Source organism: Pelecanus crispus, chromosome 6 (assembly GCF_030463565.1).
Source record: "Pelecanus crispus isolate bPelCri1 chromosome 6, bPelCri1.pri, whole genome shotgun sequence".
In the NCBI taxonomy this organism is placed as follows: Eukaryota; Metazoa; Chordata; class Aves; order Pelecaniformes; family Pelecanidae; genus Pelecanus; species Pelecanus crispus.
The window spans coordinates 46,490,105-46,516,034 of NC_134648.1; the positions used below are offsets into that span (position 1 = coordinate 46,490,105).

At 36.6% G+C, this 25,930-nt stretch overlaps 1 protein-coding gene across 1 annotated transcript in view; it reads left to right on the forward strand.

Annotated features, from left to right (window-relative positions):
* Window positions 1-1,315: 1,315 nt before the first annotated feature.
* Window positions 1,316-25,930, forward strand: part of TTC6 (tetratricopeptide repeat domain 6) — a 69,664-nt gene continuing 45,049 nt past the window's right edge. Inside the window, exons 1-4 of the mRNA XM_075713044.1 lie at window positions 1,316-1,664; window positions 2,026-2,183; window positions 2,340-3,182; window positions 15,021-15,151. Coding sequence (XP_075569159.1) covers window positions 1,316-1,664; window positions 2,026-2,183; window positions 2,340-3,182; window positions 15,021-15,151 — 1,481 coding nt within the window. The remainder of the gene's footprint in view (window positions 1,665-2,025; window positions 2,184-2,339; window positions 3,183-15,020; window positions 15,152-25,930) is intronic.

A 25,930-nucleotide genomic window follows, 5' to 3' on the forward strand; every position in this document is an offset into this window, starting at 1 on the left:
GGTCCACTTTTTACTTCATACTTCATGTGTGAAAAGAACTACTGTTAAAATTTAACTTTCACCAGACAGCTGTCAAATATATTTGATACCTCTGCTCTTTGAAGGACAGGCTAGTAAAACTGCAAGACATGGAGTCAGGATTCCTCCCAGAGCACCGGCCTCAGACTTTTTGCTGATGTTAGTACTGCAAAGCTGATCAGTTTGTGGAGTCTGAGATGGAGTCTATCCTGTTGCAGGCAATCCCTAGTATTGTAAATTAAATCCCGATGACTGAAACTTTATTGATGATGATAAACAAGTCAAATGCAGGTGAGTTGGGCTTTCATCTCCAAGCTACTCTTTGACAATTAGGAAAATTAGTTTGACAGGAAAAATGCATCTGTAATTGCATTTAGGAAGCGGCTGCATTGCACGGCACACAAATCCCCTGCAATGCCATTCACACGTTTGGTTTTTAGTGCACAACTTTAAAGAGCCTGTGAGTGACAGCAGAACAAGGTTTGCCACACACAGAGGAGAAATGAGGCTACAACGGCACAACCACCCTTGGCCATACCATGGCCTTCAGAAAACCATGGTTCAGCTTGAATCTCTCTAACAACGTCTCCAGATGACGCTGAAACTTAGAACCACAGAATGCTTTGGGTTGGAAGGGACCTTTAGAGATCATCTAGCCCAACCCCCCCTGCAGTGAGCAGGGACAGCTTTAACCAGATCAGGTTGCTCACAGCCCCATCCAACCTGACCTTGAAGGTTTCTAGGGATGGGGCCTCCACTACCTCTCTGGGCAACCTGTTCCAGTGCTTCACCACCCTCATTGTAAAAAATGTCTTCCTTATAGCCAGTCTAAATCTATTCTTCTTTAGTTTAAAAGCATTACTCCTTGTCCTGTCACAACAGGCCCTGCTAAAAAGATTGTCCCCATCCTTCCTATAGGCCCCCTTTAAGTACTGAAAGGCCGCAGTAAGGTGTCCCTGCAGCCTTCTCTTCTCCAGGCTGAACAACCCCAACTCTCTCAGCCTGTCCTTGTAGGAGAGGTGTTCCAGCCCTCGGATCATTTTTGTGGCCCTCCTCTGGACCCGCTCCAACAGTTCCATGTCCTTGTGCTGAGGGCTCCAGAGCTGGACGCAGTGCTCCAGGTGGGGTCTCACCAGAGCAGAGTAGAGGGGCAGAATCACCTCCCTCGACCTGCTGGCCATGCTTCTTTTGATGCAGCCCAGGATATAAGCTCGCTCAAGGGAGTGAATTCCCACCAAAGCCCCACGCGTGGCAGGCGTCACGTCCCTGCCTCCCACGGGAGGGGGAGGGGCAGGCCATGGGAGCCCCAGCCTGGCGTGGCCCCGGCCGGGCCCTCCCCGCCGGCAGGGGGCGCCCGCTAGGGGTGGCAGCTGGCGCTGCCCGCTCTCTCTCCCAGCGGGCGCCTCGTTGCTCGGTTACGGAGCGCGTCCTTCCCCGGCCCGCCGCCTTAAGAGGCAGTGGCGGCGGCTCTGGTGCCTCCTGGGACTGCGGGCCCGGCTCGTCGTCGTCCCCGAGGCCGCCAGTGCCGTGCGGGGGGAGACTAGCAGCCCCGCTGCGCGGGGGCGGTGTCGGTGCGAGGCTGGGACGCTGCCCTGTGCCGCGCCTGCCCTGCCGGCGGCCCGGCTGTGGGCGCGGGGGGCTGTCAGGTACTTTTCTGGGGGGAGGAGGCCCTTTCCCTGCTCGAGGGGGAGAAGTGGGGCTTGGAGGCGTCGCTGGTTTTTGTAGGTGGAAAGCTTTTTGTGGTTACTTCAAGAACGTGTTTCTCATTTTTTTTTTTCTCTCTTGGGAGTTTCTGTCCATCTCCCAGTTTATGCTCCCAGAGTTAGAAATGGTTCATTTGTTTCCTCAGGTGAAATGCTAATAGGCATTGCTGGTGCTTAATTATACCCGTTCAGAACAGTCCTGTTAAGATCAATGGGGCCCTTAGCAAAATGAAGCAGTCTTTGCAAGATTGGGTTCTGTGTTGGGATATAAAGTACAAAAACTCATTTCTGTTTGAATTTACAGGCTGCATACAGTGGAAGAAAATCACTAGAAAACATGAGTGCTCTGGGCTGAGTTATGTGGAAGAGCTGAACATGATTAAGGAACATGAGACTATATGCAGGGAATCTCAGTGGGATAGTCTGAAGATCAAACAAGCAATAGTTACTGCTCCTAGAAACGTGAGCATTTACCCCTTACTGGAAGATTTAACATCAGATCAATTGTATCAGTTAAGAACATTATCCTCTCCAGAGGTCAAAGAGTCCACATAAGCATGTCATGAATATAAATAAAAATATTCCTAATTAATTCATTGGGTGCTCTGATGTTCACAGAAAGTAAGGATATCCTCTGAAGTAAGAGACATGAAGAAACAAGCTCCTGATCTCAGGGTGATGACTCAAGGAAATAAATCTGTGGAAGAAGACAGTGCTGACAAAAATCATAGAAGTTGCTCTGAAAAAGTTAACAGAGAAAATGCCACTTGTAGTCATGAACGTACAGCTGTAAAACTGCCAGTAATAGCATCATTTGCAGGTACCACTAAAAAAATTGTAATGGTCAAGCACCCAGCACCACCTCAGAAGCCAAGTTACTGCAGGTCTAATTTTCATGTTAATAGCTCCCCTATCTCATTAGACAAGACAAAAGCTGTTAGTAAAATAAAGGATAGAGTGTGTATGCTACAGATGGATCCCCAGAATATAAAAAGAGATAAAACTGAAGAAATAGATACTGTGATTAAAGGTAGTGATGAATTTAGCTCTACAGATTCTGATACAAGTAAAAACATTTCAAGAAAGGGAAAAATAACCAGGGAAAGCTGTAAGAAGAGAAGCGGAGTGATTTCAAAAGCAAAGCAACAAGATTTAGATGTTGAATCGGGAAGAGTGCTGAGAAAAGGAAGCAAGCAGCCAAGTGTGAGGTCTGCTCGAGAACAGTTGGAAGAGGCAAGAGATGTGACTAGACCAGACACTTCAAAAATATACGAGAAGAACTTCCAGCAGAGCAAACCTGAAGAGCCTACTTCCACACCAGCATTGCCTGTGAAAGTGGTTGCAAGGTCTATTGATGAAATAATTGCTTCCCTGCAGTCTACTTCTCCATCTCCCTCAGACCAGACGATCAAAGAACTCCTGGAGAGTGTTCTTGGCGAGAGCTACAACATAAAAATGGAAGTAGGTGAACCAGAACAAGAGCAATATTTTTCTCTTGGGTAAATATTACTTTTATAAGAGTTGTATATTTTTTTTCCAGCTCCTACAATGTGTTACAACACAGAAGCCAGACAAAACAAATGGATAAAGACACTAATGTATCATGGAATACTCTTCACTCTTTCTTCTGCCAGTTTTTTTGATGTCCCTTAAAAATGAGCCAATATCAAAATATACTAAAACATAACCTCTTTTGGGGTGTTATTTTTATTGTACTGCTTATAGTTTAATACATCTTTTTCTTTACTTTCCCGTTTTTAAGATGACATTCCAGTCTGACAGATGAAAAAGTGCATTAAATGCATTTGGCATAGTAGGAAGTATTGCTTCTTTTAGTTATTGTTTAGCTTGTGAAGTCTCAATAAGACAAATTCTTTGTTGTCACAGTTAGGCAGATTGTGTAAGCAGCTGTAAGAGAGTCATTTCAACTAATTACAGCAGGAGATATTAGTAATACTAAACATCAGGTAGATGCTACAGAAAGCTTTCCTAGATTTTCACCAGAGGGTTGCTGATTCATTTGTTAACTAGACTAGTAACTTACTGTCAGATGGCTCTTCGTCCTCTCTTAGCCAGACTGATAGTTTTGTTCTAGTTCCAAGAGGGCTGAAACTTATCTCACAAAAATCACTGTCACACTTGGTATTCACGCTAGCCCTTGTTAAGGATGCCATGGAATGAGTAGACCCATGGAGGGTGAACTACTCCTTTTCAGTAGCAACTGCCTCTGCAAGGAAGTATGGAAGACTGATGAAAAGCATATGAACCCGTGTTTTAGGTGATGATAAAGGACATTGCTTCCCACAATTATCAAAATGCTATCTTTTATGATTATGGAGTATCTCGCATAGAATGTAAGTGTAGTACCTTATGTTCCCTTAATGTGAGATTGACTGTCTTTTGCTTAAATACAAAAGTTAGGAGAAAAAAGAATCCTGAACTGAGTTAATTTCAATGTGTAAGTCCATGAGCAGCAATGTCTGAAACTGCATTTCCAATAGATTTATGTCCTCTAATTTGATTTTCTGTTCTGTTCTTCTGAGAGCTGTTTGTGCGGTTGAGGCATTCACAGTGTCTCCATTCTCTATATTTTCTGGTGTATTTCAGTTGGGGTTGAAATCAGAGATGACTTTCCTTGGTGTGGCAGCACTGAGATGATCCCTCTTCATTGCTTGACTTGTGTTTTAGGAATGTAATAATTTGGGACTGTTCTCTCTAGTTGAAATTTGCCAGCTGGAAACAAAAATACTTCAAGGAAGAGGGGTAAAGAAGATCCTGGATCTGGAAAACCATTTAATGTTCAACTTACCCAAAATAATTATTAGTGATTAGTAACATATGCTGCATTGTGTGTTTTTTCTTACTCTTTTATAAATATGACTTATGTTCTAGCTAAGATTTTAAAAGTTTGGCCTCTTGCAAGTCCTGATGTTCTTAATTTGAAGTGAACTGATTTTCTGTTGTTTGTAGTGGGAGCTACTGGGCAGTGAGCTTTGAAAATCTGACCTCTGGAGTACTATGATGTTTAATTCTTTATTTCTAAAACTTATGTTAATCAGGTTCAAAGTAAAAGGAAAATTTGAACTTGGTAATGACTTTCTCGTCCAGTTGTTTGTTGTTTAATGTTTTTTTTAGGTGTGGACATATGGACATTAGTGAGGATGAATGACACCCTTGCTGACTGCATTTTTTTTTTTAATCAAAGGCATTTGCAGCAGGTGTCTTTTGAACGCAAGTGACCTTATAAATAGGATGAAGACTCTAGCAATTCTTTATTATTATTATGCATGTTTTATTTACTTTACGCTGAGCTTCACGGCTTGCCTTCTCTAATGAAGTTAGCAATGTATTTTAAATGAAACAAATACCTAGGAAAAGAACAGAACTACTAAAATGAAAACAAGCTCTCAGAATTAAATGTGGTTTTCATTTCTTACAAAAAATATTCTGTTCTCTTTATCTTATTCTTGATTTTGCATTGATGACTGGTTAGCACTGATAGCTTATGATATTGCTGTGGGGGCTGAACACTGTTTTTCCCCCAGCATCGAAAAGAGCATTTTCTGGGGAATGGAATGCCAGCTCGGTGGGACATTAGTACTTAGCCCCGTTTCCTTTGAGAGATATCAGTTATGAATAATGATTCCTACCATGTTTTCTGTTAAAAAGTAGAATTTCTATTATAAGAATAATATAATTTCCAAATAGAGTAATTTGGTTGCCTTGAGGCTTGTTGCTACCCCTGAAGTATTTTGAGTTATTAAGTTATATGTTGGATTTACTATCCATAGGAGGGTGTTTATATTCATTTCAGAAATGCATTTTCTTGGTTTTCAGCTTGATGTTCAGCTTTCTTGGTGATGAACCTGCAGCTCATAATCTTTAGTTAGTTATTGTTTTCAGCGGATCAGTTCATTGGTACCTCAGATGAGCTTGTGAGGGTGGTAACTAAATTAACGTGTTTGTTCTCGACAAGTAACATGAAATTTGAATGCTTCTATTAAATGAGGACTATACAATGCACCATACTAGCAGGAAGCCAAAGTAAAATATACTTTAGTTTTAAAAAACATCTCTAGCTCTTGTCAGCTAATCTCAATAGGGAGGCCTTGAGAGGATTTTCTTTGTAATGCATTAATAGTCTCTCACTAGTAGTTTGATGGAGACTAATTATTGTTAAAATTCACAAAAAGATAGACTTGTATGTCCTTTATATCTATACGCAAATGCAAACAAGTATTTGCTTATAACTTTACAGTATCTCACTTATTTGCTCTGTATGTTCTTTATATTTCAGCTGACATGAAAATTACACAACAGATCATATATTGCTTTCTGATAAAACAGTGTTTTTAAGAGGCTTATTGAAAAGATTTTTTTTTTTTTTCCCTTTAGGTGCTATAAGGTGTATTCTAAGTGTCATGGAAATGAACAGGAGACACAAATTTATTTTATTTAGTTCTCTTTAAGTGGGAAAACCCTAGCTCTTCCTATTGGTTTTCCTATTTTCTGTTTACAGGTGGCTTATGGAAGGTTATTCTCATGGTCTTAGCATCCGTTAAAATGTAGCTAAATCCAGACCATGATGCTTTTTATTATGAGTTTGATACTGCATTAGTAATTCAGGAAGCACACATTACTGACTATGCTCAATAAGGGTAATCATGGCAAAGGCTATGGCACTTCCTGTCACTTGCTGAAGGGAGCCGCTCAGTCTTCAGGGGTGGACACTACCACTTCTGAATACATGATTTTTTTTTTTTTTCCCTAGAACAGTTAACTCATTACTTTAGATTTTTTTTAAAAAAGTATGTTTTCTTTTCATAACATTGTAAGAAACTGCCTAGGGAGAGATGTTGGATAGATGGGTTACATGTGTGGACTTCTGAAATCTATCTGTTTATTTCTTCAAATTTACCAGTGCAAACAACTAATTAAAAACAATCCAGTTGTACAGTTTGTTACATTTTATCAACAATCACTTTCCAGTTCCTTATGATCATTAGGCCCACATCATTTATGCTTGTCTTAAAAATGCTACAGGCTTTATGGGGCAAGAACTAACAAAATGGGAGACTAATCCTCATTAGGTCAGTAAGCTACTGTTATAATATGAGAACAAATTGTTTTTAATCAGATAGATTGTAGTTTCCCAGAGTTTCAAGCTTTCTCAAAGGAGTACAGGGTAATTAGCTATGTTTGTGTATAAGTAATTTATATAAATTCACCATGTTAAAATAATGTTTTAAAATATTTCACACATCTAGATTGACTTAGTTTTGTCATTTATCAGGGTCTTTTCTGCACTGGTGATAGAGACTTTTCCTGTCAAAACAGAGAGGAAGATAATTTATTTTAATAGCAAGTAACTATCAAATGAGGAATCGAAGAAATATCAGATGAAAATATTTAAGTAAGATAAATTTAAACGTAATTATTAAAAAAAAAGCCCAAACAACAAAAAAAAATTAATTTTCTGTATGTCAGGACTTACAATGAGTCTTTTCAGCTACAAAAGATACCACAGACATACCAAAATGACTGAAACTGTTAAAATGGTTTCTGATGAATTATCAAGGTGCTCGGGTACCGAAATAGTTTTCGACACCTGCAAGAGGAAGGCTATGGCTAATAAAGCTGTTTTTTAAAGGCATAGTAGAAGTTTCTATCACAAGGTTAAAATATCAGTGCAGGAAACAGCTTCCTCAAGAATGGACAGAATATTCAAGAACATATTCCCACAAGAATCAAGAGTTGCCACAGTTCTCAACACTTTAATTTCCCAAAGTTAGATCACACCTCTTTGGCCTTGTTTTTGTTAATGCAAACACACAGCCCATAGTACATACATAGACGGTACACATCATTTTATTAAAATAACACAATAGCATTGTGCCTGCAATTCTCCCATGGGGAGTGGACAAAGGAGAAAACACCACACCCAACAAAGGAAAGCAATCGCATAACATGTACAGGTGTCTAAAATGAAAGTAAGATAATACCTGCTCATATAATTCTGTTGGTTTTGACAGAACAGGAAAATTAATATGTAAAATTGTAATTTCCATATTATGCAATAGTTTAAAAATGTGAGTTGATCCATTCTGGTTGAATGGAAGCCTTCGTGAAAATTTGTCTTTGATTCCATTAATTGGGTAATAAATTGCATGGGGAAAGAATTACAGTTGGCTAAGATGGACTGTAATAACTAATAGTTCATGGTAATCACCATGTTTGAAAATATGCATGTTGCAAAGAAGAGGAAGGTTGTTTGGTATAGCTTGAGAAGATAGTGCTGAATCTGTTCCTCTTAGTCTGAGCTGTTACTACATTCCTCTATTTTAATTCCTTGCTCTCATGGTGATGAAAAAATATGTAATATGAATTGTTATTTTCTTAAGCTGTCTTTTCTGTCAAAGGTAGATAAATTACTAAGGCTTTGGTTAAAAGCAAAACACCAACATATACAATATTCTGCAAGGCCATAGTTTTTTATTGCTTTATAGTTTAAATTTTTGTGGTAGTATATACATTTATCACTTTGTGTTGGCCTGGAGACTCCTCCTTTTTTCCTTTTAGTTTTCTAATATGCAAGGAAAAAATGTTTACAGCTCAGAATATGCTTCTTACGTGGTATTAAAGTTCAATGCAAAAAATTGTAGGCATTAAAAAAAAATATTTTTAGATAGCTTGGTGGACAATAGACTCAATGGAATAAAAATTCTACTGTGTGGAAGGTTCTTACATTAAAAGAGCAAATGGACATTTGCAGTGCCAGGAAAGATTTTTTTTCACGACGTGACAGACTGTTTCTAACACGTATTCAACTGATAGCTTTAATGCATTTTTGCATCAACTTGTGCCTCTGAAATATTTTCCCCAGAAATATTTAATATTTCCGTAGCAGTTTTGAAGAACTGTATCCTAAAATGAAATGTAGTTTAGATGTGATACTTCTGTTTGTTATTGTTATCTTTAAAACTTGGTTCCTCAAGCCAGTGTATGGCACAAAGGGTAAAGTACGTGTGTGCCGAGTTACGTACATGTATGCTAACCAGGTGCTTCAAAAGCACACTGTCCTTAAAACTACCATCTGTTTTGAGAGTTGTTGCTGTTGCTTTATTTTTGCTTTTTTTTGTATGGATATATTGTAATCAGAAGGGGACTTGTTGAACTGTTCCTTTGACTAGAAATTATAGTATGTCTGGGAACTAAGAACAACTTCAAATTTTGTAGTAGCTTTTCTGCTAGTGGAGCAATTATAATTTTCTTCTGTGGAGAAAATGATTAACTGAAAATTGCACTCAGCTTTTAAACTTCTCTACTATAAGCAGTTCCGTGGAGAAATTATTTATAGTAAAGAGTTAAGCATGTGTGTAAGCGTTTGCAAAAGATGAGCCTAAGATCATTTGTCTCTGAATGTACTTCTTGCTTTCAAACTAATTTGTTTAATGAAGACCCAAACTTTAATTTATGCATATATATTGTTTTGATGTTGTTTTGTTCTGTAAGGTAGTATGAATAATATATTTTTTTTAGCATTCTTGTTTGGTAGTTCTCTTGCTTATACAACAGGCACCAACTGAACATGAGGAAATAAAAACTAAATCTCAAGTCCTGCCAAGTTTTCACCAAGCAAGCCTGGTAACATTCTGCATTATCTAGGAATGTTAAAATATAATAAATTAATAGTGCTTCTATTTGCTTGCAGAGTTGTTAAGATAGGTAGTTCATATTTTAAACTGATAAAACTGGGAAGGAAATGAAATAGTCCTTGAAAACATTTTGGTACTTCATAAATCACAAGTATACCTTTATTTTTCTCTCTTTCTCTTTTGTGTCTCTTGTTCATTCCTTTTCTTATGGGGTTTGATACTCCCAACTGCTGGATATAAAGAATTTTGCTTTTATTAAGTAGCATGCCGATTAGCGTGATGGAATCGTAAACAATTCATCTATATTCATATATATATATTAGTACCCATCATTCTATGCCTATCAGTCAAACTGTTTTTAAAACATATCTATTTAAACTTAGATATGTCTGGGGTACTGCTTAATGTTTAGAGGCATTAATGATTTATTTGCTTTAAAGGATCATAGATCTCTTGATACCAATTTCTGATGTATGTTTCTTCTTACATTTTGCAATTTCTTCTTACAAGTGCAATTTGTAGAAGAAACAGACCAGATCTTTGATAAGAAATCTTTATAAATATTATTATTTACTGTTATTCATTGTAGGTCCTTTGCCTATTACTGTATTTATTTTTGGAAATCTAGTTAGCTGTTGAGGTAATATTTGGCTTAAGAAAAAATTTGATACAATGTTCTAGGTGCTTCATAAAATGCATGAATGATGAAAGAATAATCGCATATAATAAATATTGTACTGAATTATGTGTCAGGGAGCACAAAAGTGTTTAAAAAAAACCAAACTGTACATTTACCTCTTACATTGATCCCCCCCTCCCCCCGCCCTTTCCCCCAGAAGTCACCAGTAGTTCAGAAAGAACCTCAAGCAACGGAAAATGAATCTTGGCCTAAAGATGAGCTGTTAACATGTAATAAGCAGGTGAAGCAGGTAAGCAGGTTTAGTACTATTGTGAGATAGTACTAGTTTTCCCATGCTTATGGATTAGATGCTTTAGAGCATACAGAGGTCTGCAAGCTGTTTCCTTACCACCTGCCCTTTAAAAGAAGATTTCTATAAAACAGGTCTTCGTACTGGTCTTGCAGCTTAAGGTTAGAGGAAAAAACAAATTAAGGTTCATTCGGTCAAATGTTGGGTTAGGCGTTTCTTTATGAGATTGGAAAGAAGATTACAAATGAAACAATGTATAAATAGAATCCTAATCTACATTTAACAAGTGGTTACCTTCCTGGAAAATGGCATAATGCTCTATATCCTTTTGGTTCTGCAATATTTCACACATGACAAAAACTGTCATTAGGATATTAACTCTATAAAGCTTAGATTTTTAGTGGAGAACACACGTCAAGGTTATAGAGACAGTCCCACAGAGGACAAATTTGTTGCTAATACCAAATAATGTCTTTTCTCATATGTTGTCAGTTTCTAGCATTCTGGTATTTCAAGGCTATAACCAGATACTAAAATAAAACCCTAACCTGGTTCCTTCGGCAGCTTGATGTAAATGATTACTTTACCTTAAAGTTGTTATATATGCTAATTGTAAAACAGAATAACACCGTTTATTATGTTTACAATGGTATAATGAGAAGGACAACCAAGAATGGGATACGTTTCCACTAGGCAGTGTTACGTGCAGAGATACCACATAGTCTTGGCCTAAACTTAAATATATGAGATGAACACAAGATTGGGTAAGCTACATGGGAAGACAGATACAGATGTTGAAAAGGAGATAAAGGGACCAAAATCAAAAGAGGATGAGACACACACATGTGGGATGCTTGTTGATGGCCCGGTATTTGCAAGTATGTTGTTTCAAGGTCTAGTTGCCATAAGGCAGAGGTCTAGTCAAAATGAGAAACCTGAATGTCTAAGGGCCTTGCTTCAGCTGCTTCTTCAGCTCCTCCCACTGACTGTAGTTTGGCTCTGATTGTGTCTCTCCAGGCTGCAGCGAGAAAGGGATATCGAGAGGTAGGCACGCGCCTAGAATTCCAGAGCGTTAGCAACCAACTTTCCTGATCAATTTTAGGATAGCCAAGAACCAAAGATGCACACAGCTTACCCTGAAGAGCTGAGGCACAGGCGAGCTCTGGGAGCGAGTCACAGGGGGATGACAGAAACTCCCCATCAGTTCTGGCACTGCATTCTGCAATGGTGCTACAGTGGACATGAAGTAGAGCCCTAAGTGACCTGGTGATGCTGGCCTGAGCAGTTCCAGTTGGCAGGCATTCTTCTATAGCTAAGGATTCATATTTCCTAGCAACCTTTGTGGTAGCAAAATTATTTCTGTTAGATGGGTTAGAGTTCTTCTGTTGAAGAAAATGGATGAAAATGAAATTATATTACTTCTTAAAAATTCTGCTAAATTAGAAAAAATACTGTGTTTTGAAATTTTCCTTACAATATTTGTCTGTCTATAGGTCAGAAATCTTTCTAATCCTTCAGTAACTGAAATCTTATGTGCCATTTGTACTTGGCTATAATGTTTTATATAATTAATAAGGATGTTTGCAGGTAGTTTTGAGAGTATACTCTGCAACATCAGTTATCGATTGGTTACTAAACTAAATATGCTAAATGATGTGTAAATAAACAGTGCAATTACACTGATGGTAATTTTTATAATATTCAAGAATATAGTAAGATTATTTATTACTTCTAAATTATATGCTATTTGCCAACACAACAGTTTCCCAGTTATTTAAAGAGTACTGGGGTACTGCGATGATGTTTTTTAGACAGTATTATTTTGGGCAGCATGCCACTTCTGTAATGCACTGCTGGTATTGTTGCAACACCAACCATCAGTGTGTGTTCAGTGATCTTACAACACAAAGTAGTTTGCAAGATTGGCACCTGAAAAGATAACACACATTAGGTTCTATTTAACACAAGTACTATGTAATTTAAATATATTGTTTAATTTGAAGGTGCATGCTTTCACTTTTATACGTGGAAAAAATAATGGAGACAAAATTTTAGGAAAAGAAAGAGGAATGTTTTTAAGAACCCATATGAATTAGCTAAAAGCTCTATCGCATCTGTATCAGAACTATTTCTATACAGAGTAACAGTAATGTACTGTGTATTAGTAATTCTAATAGAACACTATTCATTGGCATGTTTTTGTGACATCTTATTTTTGAAATTGTTTTGCTTTGCTTAGTGGGCTGCAGGGCCCATGCAATTTCAAGATAAATTGATTGATTGTGCAGATGAACATGCAAATTTGGTTATACACAAAGCAGTCAGATGAAAAAATGCAGATATTTGCTTTAGTTATTGTAATTTTATGTTACATCTGTAACTGAATTACATGAATATTTTTATTAAAAAGTTGTATGTTAGTTCACTGGTATTTCTACAAAGAAAATGAAATAAAATACGAGATTATGTAAATTTAAAATGTCCATCTAATAGTAAATGTGTTGGGTCATGTTCCCTGATTTTGTGCTTAAAGGTACTCTCCTCTACTTAGTATAGTCTCCATAATTCATTAGCAAAAGTGTGTTGAAGTTCCCCTTCGTGATCTGTTTCACAAAAAAGAACAGAACACAGAACTTTGCCTTATGATTTTAAAATAGTAGCTGCTCTAATTTTAGTTTTGGAGGTTTTCTTTAGCCATATTGGTGTCAAAGACCGACAAATGTTGTTAAGTATCTTCTGTTACTTTGGATATCACTTACATGGCATTTTTTTTCAAATTATTTGAGTATCTAGGCATTCCAAAAGCTGGTAATGGCAATGCATCCAATCAGGTTGTTTTTTTTTGTTTGGTTTTTTTTTTTTTTTAATTGGACAAGAGATCATGACACAAACATTTACCTGACATTCAAAAACAAAAAATCGTAGTCTTATATTTGACTCATTTTAATGATACATTTTCAGGTAAACCTATTACTTTCAAACTTTTATGTATTCCTTATTTTTTTTAGCCTATTTTCTCTATGTAAAATTGTTATTGACTTCCAGTTTCTCTGGTAAACATCAAATATCTGAGTTCGGTCCTTCATATTTTTTCATTTATGTGCTGATGTAAACAGTGTTGTAGGTTTCAAAAATAAACTAACAATATATGAAACCATTTTAATTTTGAATAAGCCTTTTTGGAAGGTCGTGACTCATTTTGGTATCTTCTGCAGTTCTCAGTATCTTTTAATTGGTGATTAATATACTTGTTTATGAAATATAAACTTCCATAATTTTTTCATGCAGTGATTTCTTCTGAGAAATTAAATATTGCTGAAGTTATCAGTAGACATAGGCATTGTGCCCAGTCATATTCTGGGATAAATAAAGCATATGAGTGGACAAAGAAGAGTAAAATCCTATGCTTTTGTGATTTAACCAGATATGTGACTGAAAATCTTAATTAGAAAGGCATTTGGTTACAACAATTGTTTTCTTTGGGTTCCTATAAACTGAACCTAGCCAGCCTTACAGAAGTAATTACCATGGTATATCAGGAAGAGCTGGAAAAAAAAAGTGGACTTACTTTTCATATTGAGAGAGAAAATTTTTTCAAGACAAAACATTTTAAAATTCATTTTTCCCACTATGGTGTTCTGTTTCTGCTTGTCTTTGTTATGCTATGACTATACTTTTTTTTTTTTAACTTGCTTTGTTGTGTTATGTATGCAAGCTTTTAAGGGGAGTTCAGAAGAACCCTTTTTATTGATGGCACTGCTAGTCTGTTTTAGGAAGATGTTTAACAGTCTGCAGGAAACAGAACTGTGGAATCGTTGAGGTTGGAAGGGAACTCTGGAGGTCATCACAATGTGGAAAAAGCAGCACAAGGGTATAGATTCTGTAGCTGAGTTTTATGAAACAGATGTAGACACTTTGGCAGCAATGATGACTTCAGTAGTTCCCTTTCCTTGCTGTTTGCTCTTGCTCCTGGATTACACTGAGCTGCCCCTGGCAATTTCTATGTGAGGACACTCTAGAAAGGGAATTAGAGATCTAGGTTAATTTCTGCCTTCCCTCCACACTTTTTTTTACTATTTTTTTCAGCATGGATCAGTTATCTGATCTATTTCATAATGTGAAAAAACAATTTTTGGCACAACTAAGCAGGTGGTGCTCTAATAAATAGGAATGAGCAGCTGTGGGTGGAAACACTAGGAATTCCTTACACCTGTATTCCTGCTGAAGTTCCTGTATTTAATAAACGTAACCTTGAAGAAACTTTTCTAAAAACATCATCCTTTAAACCATGTGTATCTGTTTGAATTTGTGTAAAAATATAATACCAATTTTAGATGTGTTCATGCTCTTCTAAGTTTAGTAGTTCTGAATAGTAATATGATTTTGATGCTCTTTTGATTATTCTTTTCATAATATATTGAAATACACTAATCTTATATGCTATTCAGAAATGCTATTTAGGTAGGGCACATTGGAAATTTTGCTTTATCACACTTTTCTGCTTATTCTATATCCTAAATAGCTGTGGGCACTGCTGTGATCTGTGTAGTGACATCAGTTCTAAACTACTATAGTTTAATTGAATTGTGTTTTCTGATGGTCAGAGTTGCTTGTGTGCCATTGCTCCTTGTTCTGCTCCAGAGTGGGTGTAAAAATACCCATATAACTTACCAGTTTGTAACACTGTGTTTATCTTCTGTTCATGAACATTTTAGGCTCCATCCTCAGATGTGCTACAGGTGAAAGGAAAAGCAATATCAAAAATTAAACCAGATGAAGTTCAGAAAGAGCTACAAGAGGAACACGACTTGCAACAATGTTTGCCTCCTCAGGCTTCAAATGTCAAGTAATTTTTTAATCTTATTTCATTATTATAAGAAAAATACTGAAAATATATGAAGTTATTAGTGCATAGTATGATAGATAAGTTTGGAGAGGAAATAATGCCATCCCCCCAAATTTGGATCTGAACCCTTGCAATTCCTGATCTAAATTATGAAGTTTAGTTTGGTATCACTAGTTTTAATTTGCTATTTGTCTCCTTGAAATAGCTCTGATTTATGTTTTTTAAAATCCAGAGGGCCTATTCAGTCCTGCTGTATGCAGATGAAACTTCTCTTGACTGCAGCAGAAACTGAAGTTGCTTATGTGGGGGTTGAATTGTCCATACAATTCCAAGCATAATCTAATCAAAATAATTAAAAACAAACAATGGAAAATACCACAAATTTAATATAAGCAATGCCAGCTGTAAGTCATCATCTTTAAATAGAGAAGATGTATTAAAAATTCATTAACTTGAATTTGTATTACAGTCAGTGCTTGTCTGAAATTCAGGAGATTTTACATGGAGAGCTGTAATTTAAGGACAACTGCTTATTACCTTGCTCTTGTCATAGGTTGTATCTGTCATTCTGTAGTAGGAGTGCAGATTACAAAAGTAGTACAGACCGTGTCCTAATTTAACTGATCCTGTCCATCCCGTGTCAAGTGAGACTCTTCAGTTTTATGGTCTTCACTGCTAATAAGATCTTTATAGATAGCTTTGTTTAGATGTACCATAGGCTTCTTCACTTCTCTATTGAGAAAAGGGGGGGGAGAAAGAAGAAACTTTAATTATTAGCTTTTGTTGTTCTTAGGGTCCCGAAAGGTCTATTGGATACAGAAGAGAGCCTTTTTATGGCAGGCCTGAAGTTTGTAAATGGATAATACTTTCAATTAAGTAGCTGAGAATAGTCATGGGAAAAGAATGCTTAAGTTTATGAAACAGTCAAATTGGCATTTAAGTGACCCTTTGCATGCCATTGCTTATCTGCATTGCTTAAAGATCATTTGGTTAGCAAGATTATATATTAAAACAAATAGTGTCAGCAGACAATGAGTGTTTTACCTTCAATAAATACTTACTGTCAGATTATCAATGGTGCAGAAACGGCACAATTTTCTAAAAAACCCGTATTTAGTGCATTAAGTGAAGGTAATGTAGGCCACACACATAGTATTGTTTTTTCATGTCCCCTTTTTTCAAAGAATGATAAATAGTCTGTTTTAGGAGAGTGTGTGCTGTAAAAACATTCACCTTTACCTGCAGCATGCCCCAAATATTTCAGTTTACATTGATAAAGCATTCGGTTAGTTCATTCAATGAAATGATAAACTTGTACACAAGAGCAGTAATGATAATGCAGTTAAATAACATTCAATTTGTTTTTATTTATTTAAAGTAAATAACAAAACTTAGGAAAAAGTTCCTAATTTTAAAATTATTTTGCTTGCTATCATTTACAGAAATCACTCCAAAAGTTGTAAGTTCAAAGTTAAACTGTTTGCCATCTATTTTTATTTCTTTTTTTAATTGTGTGGTAATTGCATTGCAGAGAAAGTGAACTGTGTTAGAGCATCCTGAGGTAAATTACTATAAACGTTTATGAAGATGATATACTCTCTATCGAGTTAAAAAAGTACTGTGAAATATTTCTTTCTAATTTTAAATTAATGTGATCTGCTTATTAAAGCACTTATCTCTGATTTCATACTCCAAAACAGTTACTTATTTCCATTCATGCTGTAAATGTATTCAATTAGTTAAAGAAAAAAATATTCTTTGCGGTAAATGGGGCTGCTGTAAGCATGCCTTAAATCCTAATCAGTCTCATGTATTGTACGATTGAGTTGCTTTTCAAACTGGATATTTCATTTTTATGTTTATCTTTCACATTTTATTTCATAGCCCTGACCCTGTTCTTATTCAGGCAAAAATGCCACTGATTTCAGTAGGGACTTTGGATTGTAAGATCTGGTGAAGCTGTCTTGTTGAAGCATAAAGTAACTAGGCTAATATTCTATATATTAAAGTTGTATAGCTTGAGAAAAAATATTTTGAGCAGTTTTAATTAAAATAAAAAGACTTACTGACTCTCTTTCCTATTGGCTTGTCATGTGCCTATAAACTTAGGTACTCAAGCTGTATTAATGTAACTGAGATATATCTGGTATATACTTGATGTGATAATTTCTTGATTATGAGTCAAATTTCTCTTATACTACACTTATTTTCATGTTTTTTTTCTACATGTGTGATTTTTATCTTTTACTTTTTTGCTGTCATTATTTTTCAGAAAACGTAAGCAAATATGTTATTTTTCTAACTTGAATATGTATTGCACAATAAATCAATCTTGTGTTTTTCCTTACTTCATTTTGTAGTTCTTGCTGATTTCCCCTTTATAATATCTGTTTATAACATAAGGCGTAGTTCCCATTAAAAAAAAACCAAATTGTTGGAAGTGTCATTGTCTCAGGAGAACCTCAGAAAAATAGTTAAATCCGAAAACTCTTTGGTGTAATTTCAAAGTGGAATTTTAACCATTTTCATTTGGGATTTTATCTTAAAATATGAAGGCACTTATGAACTTTAATTGAAATTAGCATATATTTGGGGAGCCATTTCTGAGTTTTTTACATTTCAGACAGTTTCCATATACTGCTCTTCGCATTGTAACTGTCTCCCCATTAGACATTTATTAACTTTGCAGAGTTCATACAGTAGCTGGAGTCTGTTTTTAGAATTTGATCCATGGCCTGTGGAAGTCAATAGACTTTCATCACCTTCAGTACAACTTAGATTGGGGGGTTAAATGGTAGAATTTTTTAGTTACTAACTTTTCAAAGGTAGTCAAAGACCCGGTATTTCCTCTAGAATCAACAGCTGAATTGAAAAGCTAGGAAGAAGTTCAAGTGATAGCATATCATAAAACTAATTCAAAGTTTTAAGGGTATTTACAAGGTACTCTGTCATGGGAGAGAATTTGCAGATGAATGTATATGTAACATTTTAACATAACATTTATTCACATACCCAATTTAAGCTGTAAATCTGCATTACTTGGTTAAGTTTTCAGTGCAGCAAGTGAAAGCTCTACTTAAGTTGGGAAAGTAAAATTGTGACTACTGCACTTACTTTTTACTTTAAAATCATTACCAACATCTTAGCTTTTACCTGTTTTTCTTTTCTAAATAATAAGATCCCTACTTTTAGTAGAAATTACCAGGGACTTTATGCCAAGTATTTGTGTTAGCAATTTATATCCTATGGTCTGAGGTATGTCATGATGTAGTATTTGATAAACTGTATACTTTAGAATATAGAGAATGGATATCAAGATTCTTGATTTCTTTGTTTTCCTTTCTAGATGTCAACATTATCCAGGCATTCATCACCTATGTACTGCTTTTCCTAGTTTTATATTACCTCCTTATTTACAACTGGTTTCTAGAGTTTATCATACTTTAGACAGAAGAGGTCACAATATCTTATTTACAGCAGAGGACATGGACAATAAGGAGGAAGAACCAATGTGTTCCAAATATATTTATTTGAAAGAGCAAGCTGAAAGGAAAAGGTATGAACTTATTTATTTTCAGAGTTACTATGATTAATTTTGTAAGTTCATAGAATCATAGAATGTTAAAGGATTATATGTTGAGAAATAACTTTCATGGTGTTTCAGTGCTTAGTAGCTTCAAAGAAGTGGCAAAGAAAAAGATTTGAAAAAAATTGCTTTATTTGGTAGATGTGTTTTAAAGTAGTTAGAACAAGGGTACTAAAAGGCTTATATCTTCCTTAGAATGTAAAATGTATTGTATGTTTTTAAAAGTAAATTGCATTTTGTAGACATTTTAAGTTATATGTCACTATTTAGGTTATAAATATATGAATTTTTATACTTCATTCTACTTACATGAGAGGTCCCATTGAAATAACAAGAAATACTGGGCAAATAGAGTAGGCTTTCTGTGAATGTAAAGTTCTGCAATAGTAAAAGGTTTAAAGTGCACACCCCCTAGCCCTTTATCACAGAGACAATCTTACCTCAATCCTGATTCTACAGGCGCTTAGGAACAAGCATAACTTTAAGTAATTGAGTGTAGTCCTGTTGAGCTCAACACATGCACAATGTTAAGTACATACAGAACTGGGACATAGATAAACTTGTAGTCAAAAGTATTCATTGCATATGTAAAAGGTAGTCATGTGATAACTGCAGGATCCTGCATCTTTAATAATGAGGAGCTGAAGTAGAACAAAATGCATAATAATTAATTTTTCTGAGGTTGATGCAGCATGTAAAAAGGATCTGTCAAAAAATTTGTTCTATATGAAGTAGTGAGGAAATGTAAGTGGATTTTGCAATAAGCCTACTCAGTTTTGTCATGTTGTTATATTACCAATTTTTATATCTGATGGTAGTGAATTACTAAATCTTTGTGGTTTTTTTTTGGGGGGGATGTATTATGCACTAAAATAATGTGCATGTGAATGAATATGAAGCATATTCTTTTTTCATTACTTAGTACTTTGGTTACATTTTTGCTTTTTTGTGTCTTTCTAGCTTATATAATAATGTAAAAAAATTCAGAACTAGAGCCTTAATAGTCTCAAGTTTTTTCCTGATGGTTTTTCAGACTGGCGGTTTGCTACTTACAGTTTCTGTGTATAACCAGCTCCAGAAATATAAAATTATTGCTCATAAAGTCTGTAGTGATCTAAAGAACGGTAGAGTGGTAAATAAGGATAAGGCTAGGTCAGTTTTACAGGGCAATTTGTATAGCTTGTTAACTTGGGCTTACTTGAAAAACATGCGTTTTAGTGCAGCCAAATGCAAGGTCATAAGGATAAGAATAGGGAATTAGGGTCATCCTTTGTAGGAGGGGAGATTGTATCCTGAAAAGCAGTAACTCTGAAAGGAGCTTTACAGTCTTGAAAGATAAGCAACAGAAGATGGCTGTGTAATGCTCTCTGAACTTTCAATTAAACATGTTTACCTTAAAATAAAGGAGGTGAGACATTAGCAATAATATAGAAAAAAAGTTTTGGGATTAGAAATATTATACAAAGCTTTTCTGTTCCAGGTAAGTGCTCTAACAACTGAGATAGTCATGTCACCACTTGTTCTCTCTCTTGGCTGCATGACTTTTGCATTCTTTTCTGCTCAACATCACAACTTCCTGTACCCAGAATGGTCAAATAATCTAATGGTGAGTGAGGTTTGAATCCTCAGATAAGGAACAAATTCTTATTTCCTGGCTCTGTGCTTCAATAATAAATTATCATAAAGAGGTGGAAATCACCACTCTGCTTTTTTTCCTGTCTTATAAAAGAAAAAAAAAAATCACCTTGCCCTACCTTGAAAGAATGGATGCATCCACCCTTAGAAGAGGGCTCCATGTTTGGGATTTGAAATGGAGGGAAATTTCTGCCTGCAGCCCCTGAAAAATCTAAGTTCCAGAGAGGGGCAGCGGATTTCCTGTTGGCTAAACCTATGATTCTTCTTCCGTATGAAGGTTTATAGGAATGCTGTGCACTTAATGCACCTAATGGCGTGTTCCAAATACCATTCTAGGGGAGCAAGCAGAAGTGTCGATTCCTGTATGTGACCTCTCTTTTCCTTGAATACCAGTTCTGTATTAAGACATTTTAAAAGATCATTCTGTTTGTTTTACACAAGAGATATGGAATTGGTTTGAATATGTTACCTGCATGGTATAGTTTCTGATGCAAGATTTGCTAAATGAAAACATAACAGACACAGCAGTTGAGGTTTCAGTCTAGACAGATTTAGAGTAGCTAGAAGATTTCAATATATAGCAATGAAAGTAGCAGCTTCTGAAATTATCCATTACTCACAGCCTTTAAATCAAAACTGGATTTCTTTGAGGTACATCCTGAGTTTCACCCAGCAAATTGTGAGCTTGATGCAGGAATACTGATGAAATTTTATTATCTGTATTATTTAGAAGGTCAGGTTGGATAATCATGATGCTTCTCTCTGACCTTAAAATATGAATCCATAAATTGCTTTATGAAAGTTTTTAGTCATTGAATTTTTTTGGTATAGTCAAGATTACCCTAACCATCAAGGATGGCATTATTTCAGGGTACAAGATTAGGCCCTGATGTTTCCCTTTGATTTTTGTGAGCTTCTGCTTCTGTCAGGAATTTGGGTAGCATGTGAATATCATTCATGGCCGTAATTTCCGTGTTTGCTTTTGGTTCAGCAGCATTTTCTGTCTGTTGGACAGATACAGACAGAGAATATAAGGGCTCAATGGGAATAAGGACACTGATCAGCATTGTAAGCAGGGGTTTCAGCATACCAGTAGCCCAGCCATTAACTGTTTTGCATGTCGTGGTGGAAGAGGATTTAAGGAAATTCTGAGCAAATGAATTGATGGCTGTGGTGAGCTTTTCTCAGATGTGACAGGCAGCGTGAGGGTGGGCAAAAAGATGTTCAAAAAGGAAAAAACCCTGACCTTAGAAAGTCAGTGATGGAGTCAGAAGTCCCCAAAATAGAAGTTGTTATCGCTTTACTGATCTAGAGATGACAAAAAAGGAAAAGGCTGTGAAGGCTTTGAAAGCAGCGGAGCACCTTATATTTGAATGAGCTTCTCTTTTTCTATTACTTCAAAGAATGGGATAACGTTCAAAGCAAGCAACTATGATCTCTGCAGTAGCGCTTTGAATGAATGTGAACAGAACAAGGTGATGCTTGTCTAGGCTAAAGAAACGGATGCTGCAGCAAGAGAGATATGAAATTAGATACCAGACTTTAGCTTTGTAGAGAGATTAGAAAAAGACTTTAATTTTAGAATGTTGTGAATGATACCGGTGTTCTAAGTGTGTGAATGATGGGATGCTAGCCATAGTGATGAAGAAAGTAAGTAGTGGGGACGCCATGAAGGTTGAAAAGGGAAAGGCTCATAAGATCCTTGTCTTTCAGCCTTGCTGAACTAGCACTGGCAGCTTGATGTCCCTAAGAGGAAGATCATCTGATATTTTTGTTGGTGCAGAACAGTGATGAATCACGCTCTGATTCATTAACACGGAAAGGGAACCTGTATGTGGTCTTTGACTAGAACATTACTAGAAATAGAGTAGAGGAAGAAGAGGAGAGAGTAGAGTACAGAACCCCTTGAAATACCCAAAGAGTTGAAGGAGTTAGATGGGAGTGGAACTAGGAGAGATGAATTGTAGAAACTATGGGAGAACGGCATTTGAAGAAGAGAATGGTTTGTTTTTCAAGAAGTAGCCAACAGGTTGAGGAAATTGAGGGTGAGTCTGAGCTTTATGAATCACTAAAAAATTTTGGGAAGAAATTTTTACATTGAGAGCTACATTCCCTGGAGATGAAGAGAATTAAAGTTTAAAAAGAAGCCCATACCAAAATTCCTTGCTGAATTTGTTTAAGCCACGAAATCTAGAAAACTAAATTCTTTGGAGCACTGCCATCTAGTGGCACCATCTACCATCATCTTCTGTTTTTAATTTTAAAACCGGTTGCCTTATGTGAGCCTTGATGGTCGAAGGTGTAATTTACCTGACACTAATTTAGGTCTGTTTAAACTGTTCACATTTCATTACTGACCAATTCCACACATTTAGCTAATTTCACAAATGCAAATGATCTGGGGGGGGGGGGGGGGCGCGCGCTAATAATAATTTCTGTGTAGCAGATAGTAAAATTCAAATTACTTTGTCAACTATTTAAATAACAATAGATATATCTTTATTTTTTGTACTAGTTCTGAGTTGTTCTGTGAAAGAATCTTGTCTGACTGTAACAAAGTCCAAAGAAGCCTATGGTGGTAGGATTTTATGGTAGATCAGATCAAGAAAGCAATAATTTTCTTGCTTTAAAGTCTTGTCTTCATTATGAAAAATATCCACAGGCTTAAAAATGTATATAACTTTTCACATCTGCAAAAAACGTCTTGCGGAGCAGGGTGTATCAATTTATCAAGATGTAAACTTCCCAAGGTCAGCTACAACTCTCTCCTGGCATTGACTGTATTAAGTTTATTTCATCAGATAGCAAAGGTGCCTTGCTTTTGCTCTCCTGTTTAATCTTGGCATACTCTGCAGGCATCAGTTATCTGAGAGTTAAAAAAGCTACTTTTTTAGCCATGAAGACAAGTATTAAGCTAAATCTATTTTCATGAAGGTTATATATGGATAGTCAAGCCTGTTCCTGGCAGATATCCTACAAAAATTTTAACAGGATTTGTAGCTTCATGTTATGTTTCTTAAGATTCCTTCATGCAGAAATGCCTGCATCTCCCTGAGACTTTCTGATTTTACAGTTTTTTACCAGCAGATGGAAACAGAATATTAGATCAGTATTACTGTTACTTGGGGCTTTCCTCCATGGTGCTTCTCTCTTCCAGAAATGAAAAGCCTGAATGTTGTTTCACATTAACTCACAGTCATTACTTAGTATAACCTCCTTGATTTGAAAACTATTTATGACAAAAAGTGCCCTAAAAGAGGGACAATTCTTTATGTTGTTCACTTAAAACACTTTTAACCGACAAATGCTAAGGAATATTTTGATTGTTTTATGCCTTTTTGTATCTTGCATAACTTCACTTGACATTTCTTTTATGCAGATACCACCTTGAAGAGTCAGAACCACCAAATACTTAGGTGTAAGGCAAAACTAGGAAGGCCAAACACTTGTAAAAACTTAGGTTTTCAATTCTTGTTTTTCTTCTCTTTAAGAAACAGGTCTTTTGTCAAAGCTTCCACTTGAAGAAAGGAACATTCCAGAAAGAGTTCAAGAACTACTCCCAGATCTATAATCTTTCTCTCTGTAAGAACTACAACTTCTGGGCTAGTGCTACATTTTAAGGATTCCTTTTTAACGTCCAAATGTACTTCAGAAGGCATTTTGTTTGCTAAATCAAATGGCTGGTTTTCAGTTATGTTGAGACCCCCCCGTTTACACAGTATTCTGATAATTTAAACAGGTCTTAAAATGGAAATACATTGCAATTAGCATAAATGACAGTCAAGTCCACTATAGCAGACATATGTTTGACAGGGAAATTGCAAGTAACAGAAGTTACACACTTTAGTTCCATGAATGCACAAAGAAACTTCATTATTAATTTAGTGTTTGCAGAAAAACTACCCCAAGCCTGACTAACACCAGTAGATGTCAGTGTTGGCACATCTCAATGTGCCAATGTGTTGAGACAAGTCAAGTGTTCCATGTGAAGTGCATTTTAATTTACATACGTATATGGATACCTGAATATATGAAATGGAGTCTTTTCTCTTGTTCTTTTGCATATATACTACATATTTCACCATTTATTGCGTTCTGTGCTTGTAATTGCTAGTGCAGTAAGAATTATATGTGAGAACTTAAGTAATTATTGTACTATAAAACAAGCTACAAGAAGAATAGCAAAAAATATAAATGTAACTTGTACTCTCTGTTAAATAAAAATATTCATTATAACTTTATATATAAATCCTGTAAAATATCTGTTTAAGTGATAAATGTTAATAGTTGTTGCTACTAAACTGGCCGAAAAGGACCTGGGGGTGTTAGTAGATAGCCGGCTGAACATGAGCCAGCAGTGTGCCCAGGTGGCCAAGAAGGCCAACAGCATCCTGGCTTGTATCAGGAATGCTGTGGCCAGCAGGAGCAGGGAGGTGATTGTCCCCCTGTACTCGGCGCTGGTGAGGCCGCACCTGGAATACTGTGTCCAGTTTTGGGCCCCTCACTACAAGAAAGACATTGAGGTGCTGGAGCGTGTTCAGAGGCGGGCAACGAAGCTGGTGAAGGGTCTGGAGAACAAGTCTTATGAGGAGCGGCTGAGGGAACTGGGGTTGTTTAGCCTGGAAAAGAGGAGGCTGAGGGGAGACCTTATCGCTCTCTACAACTACCTGAAAGGAGGTTGTAGTGAGGTGGGTGTTGGTCTCTTCTCCCAAGTAGCTAGCGATAGGACAAGAGGAAATGGGCTTAAGCTGCGCCAGGGGAGGTTTAGACTGGAAATTAGGAAAAATTTCTTTACGGAAAGGGTGGTCAGGCATTGGAACAGGCTTCCCAGAGAGGTGGTGGAGTCACCATCCCTGGAGGCGTTTAAAAAACGGGTAGATGTGGCACTTCGGGATATGGTTTAGTCTGGTCTACCCTTGATTAGTCTAGAGTGGGCTTGGTAGTGTAGGTTAATGGTTGGACTGGATGATCTTAAAGGTCTTTTCCAACCTAGATGATTCTATGATTCTATGATTCTAATCTCTAAAATAGTTTTACCAGTTTGGTAGTAGTAATAGATCCTTCAAATCTGAATTTCCCTTTGGAGGTGCCAGAACAAAGGAAATAGAGGAGGAACAGTTATTACAGGATTTTATATACACACATATCATAGAACCATAGAATGCTTTGGGTTGGAAGGGACCTTTAGAGATCATCTAGCCCAACCCCCCCTGCAGTGAGCAGGGACAGCTTTAACCAGATCAGGTTGCTCACAGCCCCATCCAACCTGACCTTGAAGGTTTCTAGGGATGGGGCCTCCACTACCTCTCTGGGCAACCTGTTCCAGTGCTTCACCACCCTCATTGTAAAAAATGTCTTCCTTATAGCCAGTCTAAATCTATTCTTCTTTAGTTTAAAAGCATTACTCCTTGTCCTGTCACAACAGGCCTTGCTAAAAAAATTGTCCCCATCCTTCCTATAGGCCCCCTTTAAGTACTGAAAGGCCGCGATAAGGTCTCCCTGCAGCCTTCTCTTCTCCAGGCTGAACAACCCTAACTCCCTCAGCCTGTCCTCATAGG